The sequence below is a fragment of the Panthera onca genome, chromosome A2, assembly GCF_046562875.1.
Source record: "Panthera onca isolate mPanOnc1 chromosome A2, mPanOnc1 haplotype 2, whole genome shotgun sequence".
Lineage (NCBI taxonomy): Eukaryota > Metazoa > Chordata > Mammalia > Carnivora > Felidae > Panthera > Panthera onca.
The window spans coordinates 30,096,423-30,121,731 of NC_138340.1; the positions used below are offsets into that span (position 1 = coordinate 30,096,423).

General features: G+C 43.5%; 1 protein-coding gene across 16 annotated transcripts in view; it reads right to left on the reverse strand.

Annotated features, from left to right (window-relative positions):
* The window catches only part of CADPS (calcium dependent secretion activator), a 476,502-nt gene that overhangs the window by 53,058 nt on the left and 398,135 nt on the right, over positions 1-25,309 (reverse strand). For all 16 annotated transcript variants that reach the window (XM_060631484.3, XM_081794958.1, XM_060631486.3 and 13 more), the window contains 2 exons: positions 18,187-18,261; positions 17,215-17,298 (listed from right to left, as the gene is read on the reverse strand). In XM_060631484.3, coding sequence (XP_060487467.1) covers positions 17,215-17,298; positions 18,187-18,261 — 159 coding nt within the window. The remainder of the gene's footprint in view (positions 1-17,214; positions 17,299-18,186; positions 18,262-25,309) is intronic.

Here is a 25,309-nt window from a genome sequence, read left to right on the forward strand (position 1 = left end):
GATGGAAGAAAAAAGAAATCTGAACAGATACCACTGCATTAGTGACTGCCTGAGCCCTCCTTTCTCCCCAAGGTCTCTTAAGAAAACACCCACCAAGGAAATGATTTACTCTCTGCACAAGCTGACGCTACCCTGGCTTGTTTGACTTCACAAGCGCTTCGAGCTGATTTCTCTGCCTTTGCCTAGAAACTGCCAACCACAGCACCGCTTCAAGGGGCTAGCAACATTGACTTCAACATTTGGCTTTTGAGATTACTGCTGTAAAGAAAATTTTGCTGTCTTGTACCTTTCTCCATTTCTCTAATCCAGGCGATCATTAGAGATCTGGAGTATTATTATTATTTTTTGCAAGTTGAGGCAGTTCAGTGTGTAAAAATGTTACATAGGGCCACCACCATCCAGAAAATGATCACGTCTCTCAGGTTGAATTTTATCATCTATCACCACCTCATGTCTATGGAAAGCAAGGACCTCTGTCTCTCTCTCTTCAGTACCTACACTGCCTGATATATGGCAGGGGATTGATAAAAATGTGTTGAATGCATGAACTTCTGGGTATGGCCCTCTGTTCTTAGAACCCAGGATAGAGGTTTCTAGTATTTTCTTGCAGTTGGTGGTTAAGTTACAACCGTCTTAAAGGACATTGAAGAAAAGTGTATGCAGGCACCATCAATTCAAAAGGAACTGGTATTTGTTGCCTCTGTGCAAAGAGCTGAAAGGGTCTCTTGTTCCTGTGTAGCACGGGCAGTCTGGTGCAGGAGTGAAGAGTGAGGGGGCATGAGTCCGACACAGAGACCGGCGTCTGGTTCTGTTCACCACCAGTTGTGTGCCAGGTAATTAACTTCTCTAAGCACCAGCTTCCCCATTAGACTATAGAGAGAGCGATAATAATACCTCCGGATGGGGTGGTTGGATGAATTATTAATAAACAAAGACAGATTTTAAAAGCATTTAACATGTACAGGGAACTAGTCTAAGCATTTGCTCTGTATAGATGTGTTTAGTACATGTTAAGGATTAAATGGGTTAATGTATGCAAAAACCTCTGCACAGGGCCTGGCATGTAGTGTGCGTTCAGTAAACGTTGGCTATTATTTTTACACCCTCTTTTCCTTCCGCCTCCAAAGGGGCTGATTTGATTGGTCAGGTTCTAGGGCACTGCTCTGAGGTATGTTTTCTAGCTAGCCATATATCTGCACACTTAAATTAAGTGCTTCAGGTGAGAGGGTGTGACCTACGTTGCAGTAAGAGGGCTGGCTGTCTTACTTCTCTTCTCTGCTGGCTCTGTGCCTAGACCCTCTTTCTGATTCTATTTCTTCCTCCTAGAAGGAGATCCCAGGAGAAGAGAGTGAATCTCTCTAGACTTCTCTGCATTGGAATGCGGACCCAAAGCCCAGTTCACAATGTGGTTGCTTGTTCGCAAAGAAGCTTGCCATCATTTATTTTGCTCCCTCTATGGACATACCATTTCCTCACTGAAAAGTGGAGTCTCTTCCTCTACCCCCTTGAGTCTGGGCTGGCTTGGCCTGTGACTGCTCTGACCAACAGAACATGATGGAGATGACACCATGCCAGTTTCAAGCCAAGTCCTGAAAAGGGCTGGCAGCCTCTACTGCCTTACTCTTGAAAGTCAGCTGCTACAGTGTGACCCCCCCTGACACCACCATGCTGCAAGAAGCCCAAGCCATTTGGAAAAGGTTGGCAGGATGAGATCCATATAGGTAGAAAGAAGTAGTATGAAGACACATCAAATTGTCAGCTATCCAGCCCCAGCCCAGCGTAGCCACCTGCTGAATGCAGCCCAACGAGCGACCCCAGTCAAAGCCACATGAACCACAGAATCTCCTAGCTGAGCTCTTCCCAGATTCCTAATCCACAAATTGTGAGCAAAAGAAAGTGACTGTCTTAAGCCACTAATTCTGGCGCAGTTGGTTATGCAGCAGTAGACAACCAAAACTTAATAAGGTGGTTCTTTATCTCATATTCCCCTACCTTTATCCATTGCATGTATTTCCCTGGAGGATGCTGTGGGGTGGTCCCTGATGGTCTAGGACAGGATTTGGGTATTTCTGGCTCTCCTGGCTATAAACACATTAATGACTAACCTGATTTTCACTTGATACTTAGTGATATTTGTTGAGCATATATGGGTGGGGTACTGCACCAGGCACTTTATGAATAATTAGCTCAGTCATCACTGTAGAACCCAGGCAGGCCCATTTTACCATCCCTGCTTAATAAAAGGATGCTGAGGCTCAACACGGTTAAGCAATTCTCAAGAGGTGAACCAGTAAGTGGTGGAGCTGGAGTACAAGCCCAAATCTGGTTACAAAGTGCAGAGTCCTTTCATTATATCAAGTTGTTGCTGTTCTGAAAAGGATGTGTCATTCTAAAACCACTTCTTACCTACTGACCACCCAGGATCTGGGAAAAGGAGAGCCTATTTTGTGGAACGTGTAGAGGCTTTGGGTCACGTAGAGCTTGGTTCGATTGTGCTCTATCACTTATTAGTTCAATGACCTTGGGGAAAATTATGAAACCTTCTATGGCTTCTATAATCTCATCTGCAAGATGAGGATAGCAGTAACAATTCAGGGGGTTCTTCTGAGGTTGAACATGTTAACACGTCAAGTCAACAGTGCCTGGTACAGGGTAAGAGCTCAATAATCATTAGCTATTATTAGTAGTAGTGTTTAATTCACTTGTGGTTAGCTGGGAGTTGACTATGCCAAGTGTGTTCCCATCCATAGCTTATAGACTAAAGCTGGCAAACTATGGCCTGTGGGCCAAATCTAGCCTGTTGCTTGTGTTTATGTGGCCCATGAGCTAAGAATGGTTTTCACGTTCTTCAGTGGTTGAAAGTCCAAAGAAGAATAATAGTTCCTGAAATGTGAAACTTACAGGAAATTGACATTTCAATGTCTGTAAATAAAGTTTTATTGGACCACAGCCACACCCACTCATTTATATCTTATCGATAGCTGCTTTCATGCTACAGGGGCACAGGCTGAGCAGCTGTGACTGAGACCACGTGGCCTATAAAGTAAAAACTACTTACTATTTTGTCTTTTTGAGAGGTTTTCAGACCTCTGGACTAGAACACGCTTAAATGAGAGATAATGGAATGGAGGCGTGAAAAGAATCACAAAATGTAAATGCCTAATCTTAATGTGACCATTAACTAGTTGACTGATGTCAGCTACTTGCCTAACCTCAGGTCCTTATTTATCATAATAGGGTGCCAGGCTGAGGATTTTCTTTTGACTCCCTCTAGAATTAAAAAATATGTCTTTCAGATGGTACAAGGCAGGTTGGTTCTAGGAAGAATGTGGGATAGAAGTACTTCCCACACCTTGAAAAAGTTGTAAATACTCTAGTAGTAAAACAAGAGGCTTATTAATATTGTAGTATTAATAAGAGCTCTGGTCATGAGGCTCCAGGAAAAATATAGTACCCTGGAAAAGGAAAAGTACTTGAGATACATAAAGACCACCCACACAAGTACCAGAGAATATAGCATGGCCCAGTGGGTAGACTTGGCAAAGAGATAAAAGGATTACCATAGGTAACTTGTGCTAAGTATCCACCCTGTGCCAGACCCTGTTTTCTGTGTTCTTCATCCAATGTAATATTCCCAGCACCCTCTACCTGCAGCCCTCTTCATCTGCATCACTTTGGGCTGTGGGGAGGATTCACAAAGATAATATGCATAAAGAGGCACAATACAAAGATGCGGCAAACACTCAGGGTATGCCAGCTCCTAGACTGCTACTGCTGGAATGAACAGCCCAAAGGAACAACCTTTCTGTGGCCAAAGAGTAAGCCCCTCTGTGAACCTACCCTGAGTCCCGACATTTGCCCATGTCCTTCCTCAGCTTCCGGTTTTCATTTTCTTTTTTGAGGCAGAAGTGCAGTCAGAAGGGTTGACATCTAAATGCATATGGCCCCATGAGAAGCATCGTTCAGGCCAGTGATGTGGGAGAAGCTGTGACCACATCATTGATCAGCAGATTGGAGACAGCTGGGAAAAGATATGGGTGTTTCTAGAGGGGAGCAGAGGCAGTAGAGGGAAGTGCTTGAAAGCACAGACTTTGGAGTTGGGTCACATGGGGCCAAATTCTAGTTCTTCTCCTTACTAGACAAGGTCCTTGATTTTTCCATGGCTTGCATCCCTCATCTATAAAATGGGGATAATACTACTTTTCATAGAGTTGTTGGGTTTTTAACTGAGTTGGCAGATCAGTTCCCAGGGCATAATAAATAAGAATTATGTGTCTGCCATTATTATCCTTCCTGCTGAAAAAACCAGCTGGTTCTCAGTAATTATATTTGTGTATTAAGCTTGCTCTGGCCCTGCATTATCCAATAGCTACATGTGGCTATTTAAATTTAAATGACTTTGGGGCACCTGGGTGGCTCAGTCAGTTGAGTGTCCGACTCTTGATTTCGGCTCAGGTCATGATCTCACAGCTCATGGGTCTGAGCCCCTCGTCAGGCTCTGTGCTGACAGTGCACAGCCTGCTTGGGATTTTCTCTCTCTCCCTCTCCCTCCACCCCTCCCCTCCTCACGCTGTCTCTTTATCTCAAAATAAATGAACAAACGTCACAAAAATGTAAATGAATTCGAACAAAATACAATTAAAAATTCAACTTTGTAGTTGTACTAGCCACATTTCATGAGCCACATGTAGCCAGGGGCTGCTGAATCAAAGCAGTTAAGATACAGAATATTTCCACCACTGCAGAAAGTTCTATTCGATGGTGCTGAGAGACTCAAGAGACATTCATAATAATAAAGGATATTACATTTTTAAATGTTAAGAATGAAGAGATGTGCCATTCAACCCTGAGTTGACAAGAGGACAAGAGATCAGTTGGAAGAGGAAGCAGGGGAAGGAAAAGAGCACTGGTGTCAACAGCCTCCTTGGGTGGATGAAACAGGAATTAAAAGGAGGTGGGTATTATTTAAAGTTATCAAGATGCCAAGAGAGGAATGGCAATATTAATAAAACCATGACAGGAAGAGGGAGGGGGAGGGGTGTAAGATAACAAAGTGAGCGAAAGCCCCATCTATTATAGTAGGGAGTCAAATAATCTCTCAGACCACTAAACCAAGAAATAGCAATGTAAGAACAGTACTTGGAGCTACGATGATAAAAAGAAAATTGTTTCAAGGGGCTCTTCTGGAGTCAGGGATTAAGGCTACAAAGGGGTAGGACAGAGAACTGTTGTTTCTTTAAAAAAAGATATTACTATGAGTGACTGTACTATTTCATTTTTAACCCTCTATGTATTTCTTCTATAAAAAATTCCTGAAAAAAGAACAAAACGAGTGGTAGAATTTTCAACATTCTGGTGGAGAATGGCATTTTGCAAGAGGAATTTGTCTCCTCTAGAGTAACTTCTTCAAGGTTTTTGGTTGACGGGAACAGGATTCCGGGTTATGTCCTCTACAAAGGCAAAAAAAAAAGCAAAACCTAGCAACCCCTCCCCCTCCTCCCCATACATAATCTGGATGCTCTAAGTGCATCTTGGGAAGATGAATACATTGTTAGTGCCAACCGAGGGACTGACTGCCTGGGGGAGACAGAATGTACCAGTGGGTGGATGTACTGGGACTCTGTGTGCGGGTGAGCATTTGAGCAAACCTCAGTGGCTCCTGCTTGGGGCCAAGTGACAATCATGGTGAAAGCCCCTTACAACATTTTCTAAGGACTGGAGGAAAGTATGACCCTTGAAATATATCTGGAATCATGGACAGCATGATGGATTCCCGAGCTGTGTCACCAAGGGGATGAAACACCTTCTCTGCTGGCCGAAGATCAAGGGTGTTTCTGGCCAATTATGAAGTGCTGAGCGCACATAAGCACCATGTAAATGCCACAGAGAGGCACACACGTCATGAGGCCATCTTCCCTTACTTTCCTTTTTAAAAGGGCCTGAGTTTATAAGTGCTGTTTTTACAGATGTGGGAACTGTGACACCGACAATTCTTTATGGGTAGCTCACCAGGGGGACGTTGCTCAGAAAAGCGTGCATTTAAAAGAAAAGAGTGAAACACTGAAATGTTTAAAAATAAGGTTTCCCTCTGTTGCTTATAAATGGAACCAGTGTTTGAAAAAATTTTCAGATAACAGAAAGTGAATACTGGAGCCCAAGTCTGGACTCTCTTGCGATCTCAAATACTGGCTCTGTGAGTTTGGGAAAAGCCACTGTTTAGTTTTCTCAGACAACATAGAAATACCTAATACCTGATATACATGGTCATATACAAAAAATATGGATGCATTTACCAATGACTGAATGCCTGACACCGCCTTATTCAATTCTTATCACAACCCGACTTCTCATCATACAAATGAAGGAACTGTGGCTCAGAGTAGTTAAACTGCTCTCCTCGGGGAACACAGGTAAGAATAGAACTAGGATCTGAACCCTGGTGGGTCTAACTTCAAAGGATCCGCTACTATATTATGCCGCCCCCTATGTTGCCCTACGTTATTCACAGGATAGTTTACCGAAGTCTGAAGATAAAATCCAGGTGACAGTGGAGGTGCTTCAAAAAGCAAGCAACGCCCTATAATGCTGATATTCACCTGTTACCCTGCACAAGACCTCATACATAACTATCGTGTAACCATCATGCATATTCTGAAATGACCTCCGAGGACCTCTGTGGGGCTGGAGGAAGGTGGGAGAGGGCCCAGGCTTTCCTGGAAAGCGTCCTTAGGCAAGATCACGAAAACCTCAAATTGTAGGGCTGCTGGTTGATTGCACGGCTTCTGTGCATGTTCATAAATATTGATTGTGATTAAACTATTATCATAGTAATGAGGCTAATAATGCCTCCTACAGCCCATCCCACCACACTACTCAAAGTCCCTACCTTTCATTAAACAAAGAGCTGCTGGCACTGCTGGGGAGTTGGGCAAGAGGCAGGGAAGTGATCTCTATTAAGCAAAAGCATTCTGTTTCATGCGCTGATTAAGAGCCGCAGCCCTCATTAACGAGAATTGTTCGGATCTCCTGTTGCTCAGGGTACTGTGCTCCGAGACTGGGTCCAGGAAGTGTATGTTCTCATCTCTCTTCCCCCCTGGGGCTTCCGAACAGATGCCCTATTGAAGTAGACATGTTTTTCCTTCCAGTTTCCCTCATTTCTGTCCCAATCCTTCATTCCCAGAGAGGATTTCGGCAAGGCTCAGGGCCTCCTTCAAGCCCTCCCTTTTAATGCTACTAAGACTTAGCAATGGTTGCATGCTTATTTATTATTTGCCTGGCATAAGGCTAAGCAATTTATAAGTAATTAACCCTGACAACGGAGGGCAGGATGGTGATTATCATTTATGGAAGAGGAAACTGAGGCTCAGAGAGGTTTAACAGCTTCCTAAAAGACACAAAGCTGGAAGTATCATGTGGCTTCCTTGGACCCCAGGGTCTGACCTCTTAACGAGGTTGTCTTGCTTTTCCATTTGTCTATTTACTTGGCATGCTCTCATTTTAGGAGAAACTTGGAAGTATAAATCAGAAAATTTCAATTTTATAAAATCTCCAAGCAAGGGGGAGCCTGGGCTGCTGTGTCGGTTGAGCATCCAACTCTTGATCTCAGCTCAGATCATGATCTCATGAGTTCAAGCCCTGTACTGAAAAAAATAATAAATAAAATAAAATCTCCAAACAGGTACAAAGGCTTCTTTTTATTTGATGGTAAGTAGGGGCCTCTTCCCACCTCTGGCATTTTTGGGTTTTGCTCTGCCTTTGGAACACTAAAAGGCCCAACGGACTGCAAGCTAGAAGACGGGAAGGACCATATCTCACCTGTGTCCCTGGCTTCTGCCCGACCTTGGTGCTAAGCAAATGAGGGCCGTGCTATCATGACACGACAGTCATGTTTCTGCACGAGGGGATCACCTGGCGGCCTGATGTCCTCCGCTTCTCCCCTAGCAGCCTCAGCCTGAACTTGAGGGCACACGTTGTTTATATCACCACTGCCAGTGACAACCTATCAGTCAGTGTAGGTCCGCAATACAGTGGAGAATTCGTTTTTTTCTGCTTTGTCCTCATCTCAGGTAAAGAGTGGACGAAAACAAATGGACAGGTTTTGTGTCTAAACCAGATGTTCAAGTCATTTTCCTTCTCTGGTCTCAGTTTACACAGCTGCAAAATAGGGCAGCAAGAAGGTATCACAAGTTCCCAAACTTCTGGCACCAACACCGCTGTCCTGATTTTGGCTACGGCCCATGTGGCGTCTGTACTATATTTTCTTATGTACTTAATTTCTTCTTTAAATTGGCTCACTTTTTAAAGACTTAATTATAAAGAGAAGATGGGTATCACTGCCATATACAGAAAATCAGCAGTAATATAAAATCAAGAGGAGAAGGAGGTAAAAGTACACAAAACACAAAAATAAAATGACGACGTTCTAGGTAGACATGGTTGCCTCTAGGGGGTGCTGAACCCAAGGCCTGCTCGTTCTTTCTCTTTGTTACAGATGAATATGTGATATTTTAGGGAAGTGTGAGAGGCAGATTATCACTCACTGGAAACTTTCTCCTTGATATAAAGATAAACATGAGGAGAAAATTAAAGAGGGGATAATTCTCTTACAATGGGATTGGTGCTATTTCATGTGGCGTTTTTGTGGCGTCTAATATCATCTCAGGTACCAGGTGGTGCATCTCCTGTGCTTGGGAAACACTCAGGGATATGTTAGTAGAAAGGAAGAGGGAGGAGGAGGAAGAGGAAAAAGAGGGAGGCAGACACCACGCTGTTTGGTAGCCTTTGCCAATTCTGTGGTGCAAACGATTTGACCATGGTCAGTTTCAAGCTCCCGGTGGGGCATCACTAAACGCAGAGCTGCGAAGAGATGTGGGGAAGTGGCTGTGCCCAGCAGGTAGGAACGGAGAAGATTCTAGTACAACACTGGAAACGTTGGACCAGAAAAATCTCAAAAGTTCCTTCTGTCGTATGCCCTCTAGATAGCAACTTCCAGACAACAAGAGATAGGGTCTTCAAAAGAAGATCTTCCTATCTTTACAACTCCTAGCTTGATAATTTACATATAGCAGTCATAGAAAACATGGTAGCAGGTCAAGTGATCGGTTCTAGTACTCAGCACTCAGTGACATAACCACAGTAATAACCACAATAATAACAAAAGCTAACAAGTATCAGATGCTTACCTCATCCCGGGTATATAACATTTTCTCACTTAACTCTAACAACGTCGCATAATTTAACTCTCATTATTATTCCCATTTTATAGGTCAGTAAGCTAAGGCCAGAGGTTAATTAATCTGTCCAGAATAATACTCCAGTAAGGGACAGAACTGGACGAACAAGCAACCTAGTTGTATAACTAAATAAACCTGATTCGACCTAAAATATGCACGGGGGATGGGTTATTCAAGTCTGGTTAACTGAATATTTTGATTCATAGGTATTCTAGAGGCTATGTGTGAATGAAAAATTCTGGAAGAATTAAAACAAAACACTAAATGCTAAAATACACTAAACTTAATGGAAAACATCTCTGACGAATCCAAGTTTTGAGTATAAGAACGTGCCGAAATAGAAGCTACAGGAGAGTCTTGGTTGATCCTGTTCTGAGTAGTGATTTGGGTTGCTTAGGAGAAATGGTTAACACGCCAAGGACTAAACAGGTGAGAAAATGGTAGAAAGTGCTAGATCAGGTGAACCTTCTTACAGGTGTAGGCTGAAGGTAAGACTAAGAAGGGGTATTTACTGAGCTGCCACAATGTGCCAGGAGACTGCTCACTATAGTTCTTTTTTTTTTTTTTTCATTTTAAAATGTTTACTTATTTTTGAGACAGAGAGAGAGGGAGACAGAGCGCAAGTGGGGGAAGGGCAGAGAGAAACACACACACACAGAATCCGATGCAGGCTCTGGGCTCTGAGCTGTCAGCACAGAGCCCGATGGGAAGCTCAAACTCATGACCGGAACCGAAGTCGGATGCTTAACCGACCAAGCCACCCAGGCGCCCCTGCTCATCGTGGTTCTAATCATCTCATCCGCTCCCTGACATACGCCCTAGCACCCCCACTCAACAGATGAAACAACTGAGGCTCAACAAATGGCCAGTAACTAGCCTGCATTTCTGTTAGCCTGGGCTTCACAATCCTCTCTCTCCCTCTCACTTTCTGGTGACCAGCGTCCCCCTGCAAGTGGTTTGGAGGTTAGGGCAGCATCTCTGACTTTTAATTTCAGAACAATTATCTCATGTTTGGAGCCCCACGTGTCTTCATTACGTCTTTCTTTCATGGCTGTCAGTTCTGTGACCTGGTCACTCAGCACCTGACGGTCTGAAGAAAATACCATGTCTGTCTTGTGTTCATCTGTCTACTAAAGAATTTAAAGGGGAATGGTTAACTTTGGATGCTTTTTTTTTTTCTTCTTCTTCTGAAAAAGCTTCTGAAGGGCTGCTTTGGACAGCAGGGTATGTTAATTGTCAGCTGTGTTTTCAAGGCATGAACTGGAAAGGAGGAGGATGTCCTACTAGGTGATAAAATTATCTGAAATAAACCCCAAAGTGGATGTCAAGTTCTGAGCCATTGGGGAGTGGCTGATGAAAGAAGTCGGTAGAAGGCATGGCAGATCGGTGCTTTACAGTTCTTGAACATGTCAGAGCATGGTGCTTTTTTGGTCTATGCGAACAAAAACCATTAGACAAAGTAAGTCTTGCCTTCCGATGGTGGCCCAAAGCTTCAAAATCAGACTACAAACACGACGTCAGCCGGTAACAGTAGCTGGTCTCTCGGGGACCTCTCTTCCCTTCTCCAGCTAAATTAATTTTGATAATGTCCCTTGGCAAACCCTTAGATACCATAACCATGGGCAAGTTGTTTCATGATCAGGCTCCAGACTAGCTGCTCCCTAGCTCTATCCCTATTTTAGTCTGACATTTACCCGAGTCTCAATGAACTTCTGGTTCCCACAATGCATGGGACCTTCCCTTCCTCCTCAGTGTCTTTGTGCCCTGCAACACTCCTTCTTCTCTTATTTGCTACATCCATCAGACCTCACCTCAAACGCCATGGCCTCCCAGATGATGTTCGGTTCCTTTAGGCTACTGCCCCATTGCCTCAGCTCCTTCTCCCTCTCTCTGAAAACTTGCCACGCGTGTGACTTACTTGTTGAGACTGTATCTCCCTAATGAGAATATATACTAAGAGGCATTATCCGTCTTGGTCATTGGTAAGCTCCCAATGCCTAGCAGCAAGTAAGTACTTAACAAACGTGTGTTGAATGAAGGACTAATGTGAAACTGAAGATTATCTGGAAAGCACAAAAGAAGTAGGGGGATTTTGAATGTCTATTCCTTTGGTTTTATTGCAAACCATGTGGTGGGTAAATTACTTACAAAATACTTTTACTGGTAAGGTGTGAAAAAAAATAGAGGACTCTTTCCCTTAGAAATGGTATCGGTGGGGCGCCTGGGTGGCGCAGTCGGTTAAGCGTCCGACTTCAGCCAGGTCATGATCTCGCGGTCCGTGAGTTCGAGCCCCGCGTCGGGCTCTGGGCTGATGGCTCGGAGCCTGGAGCCTGTTTCCGATTCTGTGTCTCCCTCTCTCTCTGCCCCTCCCCCGTTCATGCTCTGTCTCTCTCTGTCCCAAAAAATAAAAAAAAAAAAAAATAAATAAAAAGAAATGGTATCGGTAAGTGGATTGTTCCTGGGAGAGTCACGAATTGATTCCATTTATGAGTTTCTGTGCTTCTGTGGGGAATAACATTCTGAAGATAATAAAAGAGTAAATCTAAGGTGGAGTCTTAGTAGTTGTATGACTTTGGACAAAAAACTCAACTTCTCTCATCTGTAAAATGGGGATAATAATTGTATCAATTGCATAGGGTGATTGTGAGAATCGGATGAGAATATGCATGTAAGTCACTCAGCACACTGCCTGGCACATAATATATGTTCAATAAAGGTCAGCTATTACCAACATGGTTGGTGCTTTTGTCCAAGGCAGGCACCTCCACTCTGAAGTGGGGAAGTCAACTGACTTGCCTCACATGGATTCAGCGTCTGATAATCTAAGGATGTCGCCTTCTGAAGGTAGACCAAGACCTCTCTGTCTACACCATCATCACCAGCCCATAGTATAAAAAGCCATGTCTCCTCTGCTGGGCATTCCCTGAAGCCAGAGCAAAAATGGGACATCGCTGGAGAGAACACTAACAATTATGAACACTCGCCCCATGCTAAAATTTGAACTGCTTCCTAACCAAAATAGTCTGTGCACAGAAGCGAATTCTTTTGATCCAGTTCTGGCTTTTGACCAAAGTGGCAGTCTTGTTCTTTGGCATGACCTCAAGAGCTCTGCACAAAAGCCGTCTACGCTGATGGATGATCCGGACTAACACCGGTCCTGGTCTCAGATTCTAGCAGGAAGAAGTATGTCTACTTTGTTTCATTTCTAAGTGACAAACCAATTAAAAGGCTGGCAAATGAAGAGGGAAAAAAGGTGGATGAGGGTAATTTGAGACCTAGGGGATTGTGCATACGTAGTGTTTGGGCCCCTGACAGCTTTTAATAGGGCTTTACCCTGTCTGACCAGAGTGGCTTCCAGGGTTCCATTGTGACCATCTCAAATGGCTGGCTTGATGGGGGAACCTGGAGTGAATTCTCGGGGCCTTCAGAGGATTTGAGGTAATTATTCTGTCTGCCAGGGGAGAGGGTGTGGGCTCCTCCTACATCATCACCCTTCCTTAAAGGCTCCGGAGGTTAGTCGGAGAGAGCATGCTGGTCGAACTAGAGGACTTAACCTCTCCGAACCTCCGTTTCATTGTCTGCAGGCAGAAGAGCGTTGTTGGAACGGCAGCGTTCAGAGGATTCAATGAGAAAAATATATTTAAAGCACTTAGCCCTGTGCCAGGCACTTAGCAAGAGCTTAAAGAATAGCGTTGCTCCTGTAGCTATTTTAGACTTTGGAATTCATCTAATAAAACCATCATCATATTATGCCGAGGGGGATTGAAAGCCAAGGTGGGATCCCATGTTCCAGGTCACACAGCTCCGGGGTGAGGGGCAGGGCTGGGGCCCCAGCCTGGGTCTCCCCTCTCCGGGCTTTTTGCTGTGTGCCACTGGCCTCTCAGGACCACTCGGCACAGCGGAACTCTTCAGGACCTCACCACGAGGGACCTTCCGCTTTGCTCCTTCCATTGAGTCTCCGCCCCCAGCAGGTGCTCAATCTCGAAGTCCTGTCCATGCTACTTCCAAAATATGCTGCAAAAATGCCTCCTGCTTTCCTGCCTCCTGGTCATTGCAATTGCTGCTCTGTCTAGAAGATTCTCCCCTCTCTTCAGCTGTGGCTGGCCCCTCTTGGTTTCAGTCCACGTCTCCTCCTTAGAGACCTTCCGTGACCATCCTAGCTGAAACAACACTACCCCCCACCTCCTCTCTTTCTCTCCCTTTCTTTCCACTTTGTGGCCTGTATAGCACAACCCCTACCCTATACTTTTTTTTTTCCCTTTTTTATTGTCTGTCTCTCTTCCTAAATGTAAACTCCAAAAGGACAGAGAACACGTGTCCCTTGCTCACTGCTGTGTTCCGGCACCTAGCACAATAGCACTTGGTAAATACATGCTGGGTGAACGAGTGAATGAGAGAATGAAGGAGCCAGTGGATTCCAGAACTAGCATATTTGTTAACACCTGGATAGGCCCAAGGAAAGGATTTTAATTTGTTCGGAGAGGGACCTAGGCACCTGCTTGTCGCCCTCCCTGGCCTCCTAAAAGAACAGCGTGAGGCTACCCACCAGACAAGGACCCTTCCAAGCAGGCAACCCACACAAAAGCACATCTTGCAGTCAGGGGAAATGGGCGGATAGTTGCTAATTGCGACTTCCAACTGGGCTGATCTTTCGAAAGTTCGAAAGGCGCCTGCCTCCAGAAATCCCAGGCTGCTCCTGCTGCTGAGGCTGCGGAGGGAGGAGAGGAGGGGCGCGCCTGGACGCCTCTTGGGCTGGCACGAAGAAGCCACATCTCCTCCTCCCTCCTCCCCCCCCACCCCCCAGCTCCTCTCCAAGAGAGGAAGCAATGCAGATGGAGACGAGAAATAAATATTCCTGCCTGCTCCGTGCCACTGCAGACGTTTTCCAAAATGTCTGGCTTGGACCATGAAACCAAGCCCACCCAGGAAAGGAGGCGCTCAGCGGGAGAAAGAGGGGGAAAGGGTGGCATATTTGTCGATACTTGTCAGCTTTCCGGGGGGCACAGCACATGGCTCAGCCTTGGCAGCCCCGCTGAGGTGGGGACGTGGTAAGTGCACAGTAATACTTGAAGGATTGAATCCGAGATGGGAGCAGCGCTAAGGGAAGCCTTGCCAGGGCGTCGGCACCTTCTCGACGCCTTTGTCCAGGGTCCCGGGACTCACAGCTGGCTCTCTCATCGTTGGTTCCCAGGCTCTTCCCACGACGCCTGCTGCCCCTGCTCAGCTCTTTCCCTTCCCCTCCACTCCACTCTGGCGTGAGTCACACAACTGGGCCGCAGGAAGTCTTCAAAGGCCCCTTGAAATTTGGGCAGGAGCTCAGCATCCACGTGTGCAGATGGATATTCCTGCCACTTCTGAGCACAGCTCGTGTTCTCCAACGCTGGAATACCAGCAGGAGATGAGAACAGAGGCTGCAAATGATAAGTGGGTGCTTTTGGCCGTGGGACGGCCAAGTGTGTGGGAGAAGTGTCACTAAGGAAGGGAAGTCACAGGCCCAGCAACAGGCACCCAAGTGTTCTGCAGTTACGGGGACTTCACTAGGCATGCTGCGAGGCTGCAAAATGTCTCCGAAAAGGGAGAGGAGAGCATGAGAATTTCAGCTTGAAAACTCCTCAGAGGATATGCTAGGCTTTCTTTGTGTCTCACCCTCTCGTGAGACTCCTCCTGGTACCCCGTCCTGCACGGCTGCCATGGACCACCTTCCGCTAGTTCTCTTGGTAAGTCAGTCATTAGGGTGGGGCCTAACGGATGGGCTGAGTTCTGCTCCATGAAGAGCAGAGGGGCTTTCCCGGTTTGCACTGGTTCGAGTCCAGGGCGGTAAAAACACTTGCTCGAAATGAAGACTCAAAGAAAGTGAAAGCTTTTGTGGGTGTCAGGGGAATGTTTTCCAGAAGAATTCTGCCTCTTTCCACCATTTCCATGACTTCACTGAGGGATGAAAGATTATCGAATATTTCCCACTCATCTGCCCATCTGCCTTCCAGTGCTAAGGCAACTGCCAGCTGAATCCCACTCTCTCCAGGAAGTTCTTCAATGGTGGGGGGTGGGGGGGGCACGGGGGGGAGCTGGCAGAAGACCTGGATCCCTGTCTCCACTCTGCCCATCACTGTGTGACCTTAGGCAAATTACTTCCCCTCTCTGGGCCTTGTTTTTGTTGTTGCTGTTGTTTGTTTGTCAAAGGAGTGGCCGGATAGGTATCCTTTCAGCTGTGACACATTGTGGGTGGTTCTACGGAGTGATATTGGGTAGATTTCCTGTTGTTACCATCCTCTGGCCCGCCCCACCGTTACCACTAGATTCTGGGAACTGGGGCCACCACACTTCTGGGGTTGAGTTCATTCCTTACACGTGGGAAGTTGAGAGCTGCTAAGTAAAATATCCTGGATATGTGGATACATGGATACTATCTAGAATTATTTTAAATGTCTTCTGTCTACCTATCCCTTAATTCCCAGAAAATCTAATGCGCGGGAAATACCAATGTAAGGCATATTTAGGAAGAACTTGTGTGCATGTTTGTTTCCACTGTATAATAATCATGTTTTATCATCTTTTATTAAAAGTAGCCCCCATTTGTTGAGAACTTACTTCGTGCTAGGACTATGCTAGACTCTTCACTTACATTATTATCTCCCCAACAGCTCATCCCAGCAGATGTTATCCACTCCTCACTCCCATACCTCATGGTAGTTGGCCATAATTAACACACATATGCCAACACCAAAACCAAAATTATATAATAGTGCCCCTCCCCAAGGCCAAAAGCAAACCCAAAGCACAACTGAGACTCGGAGAGGATGAGACAGCTACTCAAGATCACATAGCTGGTTAATCCTGGCAACAGGATTTGAAGCCGATTCTGCCAGATCCCAAAGATGATGATGATATGCTACCTCCTACCCCGTGCTGGGCCTCGTCTTGGCATTCAATGCCTTTCTAGGAGATTCTTCATACATTAATGCTGTTTTAAAGATGCAGGGATAGTAGGTCTTAAATTGATTGCCTTTCTTATGTCAGAGGAAAACAGCTGGCCTCAGAGCGAGCAAAAACCCAGCTATCAGAAACGTCAAGAAAAGATACAGTTGTCATCGCCACCGAGCACAGAAGGTGGGAGAACAAGGCCCCCAAAGCAGCCCCTTTACGGTGACCATCTCCATTGGTCATTGACCTGCAGAGAATGAGGCTGGCTTCCGCCCACAGCCAAACTCACTTCTATGCCCATGCCCGATCCTGGCGCAGAATTAGAGCCCCTCACAATCTGTACGGACCCAGTCATGTGCTTCAGAGGTTGGGAACCTCTGGAGGTTGGGAACACTCCAGTGTTCCCAAGCCCAGGCAGGTACACAAATGAGCGAAACAGCCAGGTGCTACAGGAAACTGGCAAACGACTGTCTGGTCAATGGGGCCCGCGGTGGCCAGCAGACCACTGGTCTGAGATGCTCAGAGCTGTTAACTGTCCCTTTTACAAAGAAAGCCTGGAAGATGGACATCACTGTGAATCCTCCCGCGTTGTAAATATAGGCAACTAATTCAGTTAGGAAAAGTGTACCTGACCCAGTGAGGACCAAATAAGACGTATTCGAAAGCTCTGTCTGACCTGTAGGTCTCTATTTGCAACGTTTAAATTTTACAGACGGGCAAGTGGTGACCCAGAAACATTAAGTGATTTTCCTGAGATAACTAACTCGGGCTCAGGCCGGCAACTCTCTTTTGGATGTATACATATGGAGACGTATGTGTATGTGTGTGTACATGCATATACATACATACATATTGTGCATTCTCAAGTGAAAGAAATGATTTTGGATTACCTGCAGTTATGAAAGGATCCTGCTTATTGTCATGTTATATTGGTAGCTGACCTTAATTCACATGCACACACAAACTGACACCAAAATGACACATCGACACCCCTCCCCTAAACCAAAACCCAAACCCACACTAAAACAAAAACCAGGCAAGGAAGAAGCTCTTTACTTACGGTAAATGACAAAAAAGAAGAAAACAAAGTCCCTTCGTCATATCTGGATAATTTTGCCAGTACTCCTTCCAAGATAGTAACGAACTAGTAAAACAGCAAAAAAATAGATATATATATATTATTTCAAACTCTAACTGTTCACACTAAGGAGCAACATTCCCAACCAGCCAGAGACTAGCAATGACCTCACTTGCTTTTGCGTTCTAAAATATTATTTGATTCCCGCTTTTGGGGAGAGGAATAGATTGCTTTCACAGAGAAATATTTGACTTATCCGGCTTTCTCTTCATTATTATGTGATTGCAAATACAGAGTGTTACAGAAGTACAAAGTGACAAAATATTATTGAGTTGCATACAGCATGCGATAATATTAAATGCACTTTTCAAAATCCAAAACTGCGCAAAGCAGTTTTTACGTTACATATTAGCACTACATTTAATCCAATCTATTTTTATTTGTATTTTATCAGTAATTTGGGGGAAACAGAAGTTTAGCACTGGCAAATATAAATGTCTTCCCATTCAGCATTACTTAGTTAAAATTCTATAATTCATGAGGGTGACTGAAATAGCTTTATCTGACTTTTATGTTTTATTATGACTCTCACTGCATGAGAAACGAGGGAAAAGGGGGTTTTCAGGATGGCAGAATTCCTTATTACCGTTTAACTTTCTGTATTTAAAATCTAACTTTGTCAGCGCTGCAAAACAAAACAAACACTTTTCCTATAACCTAGTCGGGGGACAATTTCTTATTAAGTTAACACACGCCACTTCATCAATTCATCTTCACGCGGCTTGCAATCATCAGAAAAAATCATTCTGACTTGAGCCTGGGTGATGTACGATCTTGTTTCCTGAGAAACACAAGTATCCAGCTGAACTTTTTAACGTGTTACATTTTAATGGGAATGCAGATCTAACAAAGCAATGTTCGCAATGAAACATTTCACCTGAAGCTGAAGGTTACCTTTGCAACCAAGAGTGTTATCATTTCTTTAACAGCTTCTTCAATTAGTTCATCTATTTTTGAATGGTATTGATGCTGAGGAACACAGAAAGACAAATATTAGCATGTTTGGGAGGTGAGGGCATTGCATCCGTCAGTAATTTTTAGACAACACAATTTATAAAGCAAGCCTGGCCCGTAGACCCAGTTCATTTCCATAGCCCCAGACGCAGCCGTAAGATTCTGACTCCAGGTCTTTGATGAAGAGAGATCTGAAGCTCTTAAAAAAAATTACCAGCCACGTGGTTGCTCACCCAAGGCTTTGGATGGCTTTGATATGTGTAGATACATACACACGATTACAGACAGCACGCATGGAATGGCTTCATGGCCTAGCAGTGTATTGATCTGGAACTTACAAAATAAGATAGCACAACAATTTACAGGGGATGAAAAGTTATCTTTGGAAAACTGCCGGGGGATGTGACTCAGAATTTGACCAAGACACTGTGATTTCGCAAAAACTGTTCTAAAACCCTCTGATACTTGGGGTTAACGCCTCAGAGCCCGCTGGTTCTCTAGATATTGACTCAGTGTGGAGGCAACGTTTTTTGTTTTGTTTTTTGTTTGTTTGGTTTTTTTTTTCTGAGCCCTTGTGACAGCCACTCATTTTCTCCATTCATGGATACAGAGATCCAGGTTTAGAGCCTCTGCTAAGACTCCTGTTAAGTTTTTCAATTTCTCTAACGGCCGCTGTCGATTAAATTTAAATAGTAATGTGAAAACAAACCCCCACACAAACAAAAATCTGCTGTAAATGCCAGGAAAAAAGGAAAAGCGATTTCAACAGAAAATACTGTATGCCAGTTCCTTGACATTTATTAGATCATTTTAGTATCCATTCGAATTATTCCATATTCCTTAATAAAAAATAACAATGCAAAGCACTGCTATTTGGAAAGGAAAATGCACTTACCCACTCTTTAGCAAACTTTCAGAAGGATGATTAATTAGGAATAGAAAAAAAAAAAGGAACAGTGCAAATAAAGATTAGGACAAAAGGACACATGAGAAAATGAAAATTAAGCAAACCATTCAAAAAGCTATGAAAACATACAGAAATAATAAGCCACGGGAACGTGGTTTGATATTCTGATAACTGGCAATCAGAATTAATGAAAGTGAGTGAAGGGATATGAATTCAGTTAGTTCATTAAAAGTCACAGGGGAATTTTGTTTGTAATTGGAAGACCTAGATAAAGTCCCAGTGCAAAGTTGGGAAATCACGTAGCCTAAGAAAATGTAGTTCAGTTTCCTCATCTGTAAAAGAACAGATTAATACCACTAACTGGTCGCAGCCCATGTGGGGGGTAGAAGGAGAATCAAGTACGGACACTGATCTTGGAAAGAGAATGAAGCAAACCCTGTTTAAAGATATTTAGCAGGTCTGTTCTTTTATTTATTATTTATTATTATTATTTAAAAGACATTTCCTGGCAGTTCTGCTCTCAGATTCAGAGATCTATTTTTTTAATGTTTATTTATTTGTGTGTGTGTGTGTGAGAGAGAGAGAGACAGAGAGAGACAGAGAGAGAGAGAGACAGAGCATGAACGGGAGAGTGGCAGATACGGAGAGGAAGACACAGAATCAGAAACAAGCTCCAGGCTCTGTGCTGATAGCACAGAGTCCAACTCGGGGCTTGAACTCGGGACAGTGAGATCACGACCTGGGCTGAAGTCAGATGCTCAACTGACAGAGCCACCAAGGTGCCCCTCAGAGATCTATTTTGAAGGTCAAGTGAGGGTCTAAGCTGTGAAAACATGTCATAACTATGATTGCAACTCCAATACTATTTGTTCAATTTCATAAAGTAGAGGCCAAGGTAGGGAGATATGGTCCTTATTGCTCAACTCTCTCATTTTCATTCCCTTTCAGCTGATTAGAGGAAAAACAATAAAGCAAAAAGGGTCCATGTTGCACAGCCCTGATGAAATCAGGACCCACGCTGGCTCTCCCGCTAGCTTCATGAAGGGATTTACTAGTAAGTGGCATAAACCTGAAGCTGAATGCAAAAAACTATCTGCAGAATTCTGTGCTAGAAACACAAAGAAAGATGTCAGAGCAAAAGAATTCAGGAATATTGACAGGGCTCCAAATTCATTTTTAGGTCTTGAGATAAGATCCAGTATCACATGCTTACTTTCCTCCTCATGTGACTGTCTCACTCTGCTTGATTTTCTTTGGATTACTATAAGTGATCCACGTTTATTAATTATGAGATTTAACTAACTCAGAAAAGCAAGTTGTAGGCAAAATAATACAATCTGAACTATGAAGCGGGGGGCTTCTAACCCAGCAAAGAACGTCACTGAGAATAGAAACGTTCTCTTGGAACACTTGGCTGACATGGTGAGCAGAGACCATGTACCGGGAGAGATACAGGCTCATGGTCTGAGGTGTTAGTAATGCCATTTTTTTTTCTTGAAAAGCAAATACGCTTTCTCTTCACAGGTGGGGGAACCTCAAACCTTTTCATTCTGGAAGGAGTCCACACTAAAGTATATGGAGACATGGTGGGTGTTTGGAACCTCCTCTCGCCTTCAATTTTTCCATGACAAACTTGCCCTGACCTCCCTGCAGAGAATTCCACTGTCTCTCCCCTTCACTCTGTACAAATACTGTTATCGTTACTCCTGTCTATGTTCCCCCCCCCCCCCCGTTATGAAAAGGTTGTTTTGATAAATAAACAAAACTTAGTTTGGGAAAGATAGTCCACCAGGGTCATATCCGCTCTGCTTAACATGCACTAAAGGGCTGGATATCAAAGCAGTCCCCATTTTTATACAAGTAAGTACAAAATGCACGCATTTCTTTTTACCAAATTCTCCCCAAACTTATTGATTAACCAGCTTTTCCAGGGCAATAGTGAGCACTTCATCCTGCTCTTTCTGGGGAGATTATCTGTTCCACGCAGATGTGAAGCTCCGTGAAGGGGAATAAATACCACTGGGGCATCTTTTAATTACCATCCCCACAATAAGATTATCTTGTCACAAAGTCTCTTGAAGTCTTCATCCCAATATGGGTACAAAGAGGGATCCTTCCTATTTTTGCACTTTCCAGTTCCCTCTCCTGGCATCATTGGATTGGCTTTACCCTAGTAATAATAATAATGATAATACCCATAAGTTATATTCTGGGGCACTAGATCATGATAATACCAAGGGAACCACTAATCTTCAATGGTAATGGAAAGTTTGGAGTTCACTTCTGCTTCTGATGAGCTAGGCTGCTGCAAATTCACAATCACTTTGTAAAAATCATTCCACTTGACTTCCTGTACTGCACATTTTGCCTTGTCATGGAACAGATTGTGTGTATGTTGTCTTTCTGTTAAGACCATCTGACCTTGGAAATGAGATGAAAACACACTAGACCAAGTGAGAAACTATTTAATACACAATTTCCTTTCTACTGGTGCTTTGAAAATTTTAATGAAAAAATAAATATTTAAGATGGAAAAGTATGGTTAACAAATGCTTCAACAGCTGTTTTTAGATGAGACTTTACCCTGGTGATGAAATTAAGGAAGTGATCTTAAAATTGGAGGATACTGTATCACCTGGCCAAGTCACTAGTCTAAAACACTTTGAGGGAGTTGGAATACAGGTGGAAGCAGGTATTATAACTAGATCTGGAATGTGAGCTTAATATCCCAAACTCACAAAGTGAAAACTACACAAAAACATTGAACTTTCTGTCTGTTCTCCCAATTTCCAGTCATCTTTGGCCAATATCATTTTTATAATTCCGGTGACTTTGGAGATGAATATCCCAATCCTGCAAAGTGAGAAAAATTAAGGAGAGGCTATTTGCATGAGACTTCCCATTGAAGTTCTACTCAAGGTCACAGGCAAGGTCTCTCAGAGGAAGTATAGATATACTGAAAATGGTATCTGGCTTCGTTCACACTATTCTCGGTCATTTGGTATTCTAAGGTCAGCAGAGCCCTCTAGTCCCATGAGCTGGTCACTTAGGTGCCTCTGATTCAATTATACTAAGGAGAAATGGCATAGCAGGTCTCTCTAGAATGGTCTGGGAAACTGAGTCTTAGGATAAGAGCCAGAGACTAGAATGCAGTATTGGATGAGCCCTTAATAAAGATCATTTGGTCTTGGAGGGGGGGATGTGGGGGTTCAGAAAAAATAGGAAGTGTTAACCAGCCTCAGTTATTGTTTTCATAAAAAAAGAATGTTGAATTGTTTGAAAGGGATACATGATGTGTTTTCTACTTTATCAAATAGAATACTATCCCGGAAGAAGTAGGTGCTGCTGTTTAACCTCAAAAATGTTACTGTTTGAGCTTATCCCAGACAACGTTCTAATCTGACATCCAGAAATTAGGGAGCTTTATTCTCAGCTTTTACGAGCTACATATCTCTCAAAGGCTGTGGGTTGCATGCTATATCTTTCATTTGATAAATGATGACAGTTAGGTTGTAACAGTAAGGGACTTGATCAAGGTCACAGAGTTTGGCAGCTAACGTATAGCACCCATAAGATGTACTTATTAAGCCACCGGACAACTTGTTCTTCAAGAAAACCAAGACTCCAAGGTTAAGCCAAGGTCATTTTACTGTAGCACAGAAGTGATTAGTGGTAATGGTAAGAACAGGGTCCCCTTGTGACAAAACCTACTTGCTATTTTTTATCATATATCTCCAACTGGGGTCTACGGTTAGACCTAACAAGGTCGTCATGCCCCCTGAAATGTGAAATTGTGTGAAAGTATTTTTTCCCCTGGGAATTGGTTCCATAAATTTCATCAAATTTTCAATGGAGCCTGTGACAACAACCCCTGCCCTCCAACATACACTACTGTCCCCAAGCCCCAGTTCAAAAAAAAAAAAAAGGAGATAAGCTCAGAGTGACTTGGCTTATTTGGAAGGATTACTTAGCATCTGGCCAGGTATGTGCAGTTCTTTACATGTGGCCACAACTGAGTTGATCTGAAGTCATAAGAGCTGCTGAGGGAAAAGGAGGCCAGTCTAGTGCAACAACCCTTCTCATCCTGGAATGGTGTCGTCCTTGTGAAACTCAGTTGAAATGGACATCTCAGGAAGCTCCAAGGGGAAAGAGATAAATGGGACTCCATCAAACTTAAAACAAAACAAAACAAAAACAAAACTACTGTGTTTTAAAGGATACTACCAAGAATGTGAAAAAGGCAATTGGCAGAACCAGAGAAAAGAGTTGCAAATCCTATGTACGATAATGGTCTAGCGTCCACAATACATAAAGAACTCTAGCAACTAAACAATAAAAAGAATTTAATTTTTTAAATGGGCAAAGGATTTGAACAGATATTTCTTCAAAGGAGATACACAAACGGTCAGTAGGCACATAAAAGTATCACCAACATCACTGCAAATCAAAACCACAGTGAGATACCACTGCACACACACTAGGATGGCTATAATAAGACAGACCACATGACCCAGGAATCTCAATTCTAGGTAGATATTCAAGACCATTGAAATCATAGGTCCACATGAAAACTTGTACATTGAATGTTCATGGCAGTGTTGTAGTAGCTAAAAAGCAGAAACAACTCAAAAGCCTATCAACTGATGAATTGGTAGATATAATGTGGCATAACCAAGTAATAAAACATTATTCAGTATAAAAAGGAACAAAGTGCTGATGCCTGCAACAACATGAGTCTTGAAAACACAATGTCCTACGAAAGAAACCGGTCACAAAAGGCCACATGAGATTCCATTTATATGAAATGCTCAGAATAGGCAAGTCTTAGAGACACAAAGTAGAGTTGTGGTTACCCAGGGCTGGGGAGGGAGGGTTGGGCAACTATTATTAATAAGTCAGGTGTCTTTTTGGGTGAAGGAAGAGTCCTAAAACTGATAGTTGTTATGATTGCATAGCTTTGTGAATATACTAAAAACTATTGAATTGTATACTTTAAAAGGCTGAAATTTATGGCATGTGAATTACATCTCAATTTTCAGAAAAGGAGCTCAAGGGGAGAAAAATTCATGAGGGACAGAATTTTGGAAAGTTTGAACTCAAAGGGATCTGAATGAACATGAGAAATCACCAAAAGCAGGGTTTTTCAAGTGGGATCCGTGAAGCCTAAGAGAATTCAGGTGGGCAGCAAAGAAATGCAGAGGTGGAAAGGAAGCCGGTAGTTTGAGCACGAGGACCCTCTTCTTTGACCCCCTGCCCTCTGCTTTATCCAGAGCAGCCCTAATCTTATTTGTTTCACATGCTGGCCTTTTTGGTAAGGTTTGAAGAACCGATTCTGCAGCTCAAAATAGCCTGAAATAAATTAGAATAGGGCCATCATTTTACAGATGAGAAAACTGAAGTTCAGACAGTCTGAGTGACTTAACGAGCCTAACCCAAGCCTTCCTCAGGAGGCTGTCCTTCACGTGTGACCCCTAATCCTAACTCCTTCTTGGATCCAAGCCTCCAGACCAACGACTCTCAAACTGTGGTCTCCAGACCAGCCAGCAGCATCAGCATCACTGGGGAATTGGTTAGAAATGCAAATTCTTGGGTCACACTCCAGACCTATCGGAAACTCTTGGGGTGAGACCCAACCATCTGGGTTTTAAGAAGCTCTCTCAATGAGTCTGATGCCCACTGAAATTTTGAGAACCACTGCATTTGCCCCCAGTGCCTAGAACATAACCCCCAAAGAAATGTCCCTCAAAAGGAAGTCAGTTGGGAGCAAAAGTTAACAGGGGTGGCTAAGGAAGCTGATTTGTGGGGAAAGAAGGTTGGAGATGATTTTGCCAGGAAGAGAATATCACCAACCCACGTTTAAAAATGGAAGGTGCCGAAAGAGAAAATAAATAACGAATAAGGAGCAAATATAATTTAGTAAGAATTCTGAGCATGTAAGGCTGGTATCGAAAGATCTGATTTAGGAGCAATTTATGCCAATTGGCAACAACATGAGAGTTGCCAGAAATGTTTCTGAATTAATTCTAAATTGGTATATGAATATCTATCTGGCTTGAGGCCATCGGAGAAAAATGATCATGATAGTCTTTAATCAAGCCCAAGTAGCTGCTTCTTTCTCCTTTACATTTTAAATACCACTTTGGAATTGGAAACTTA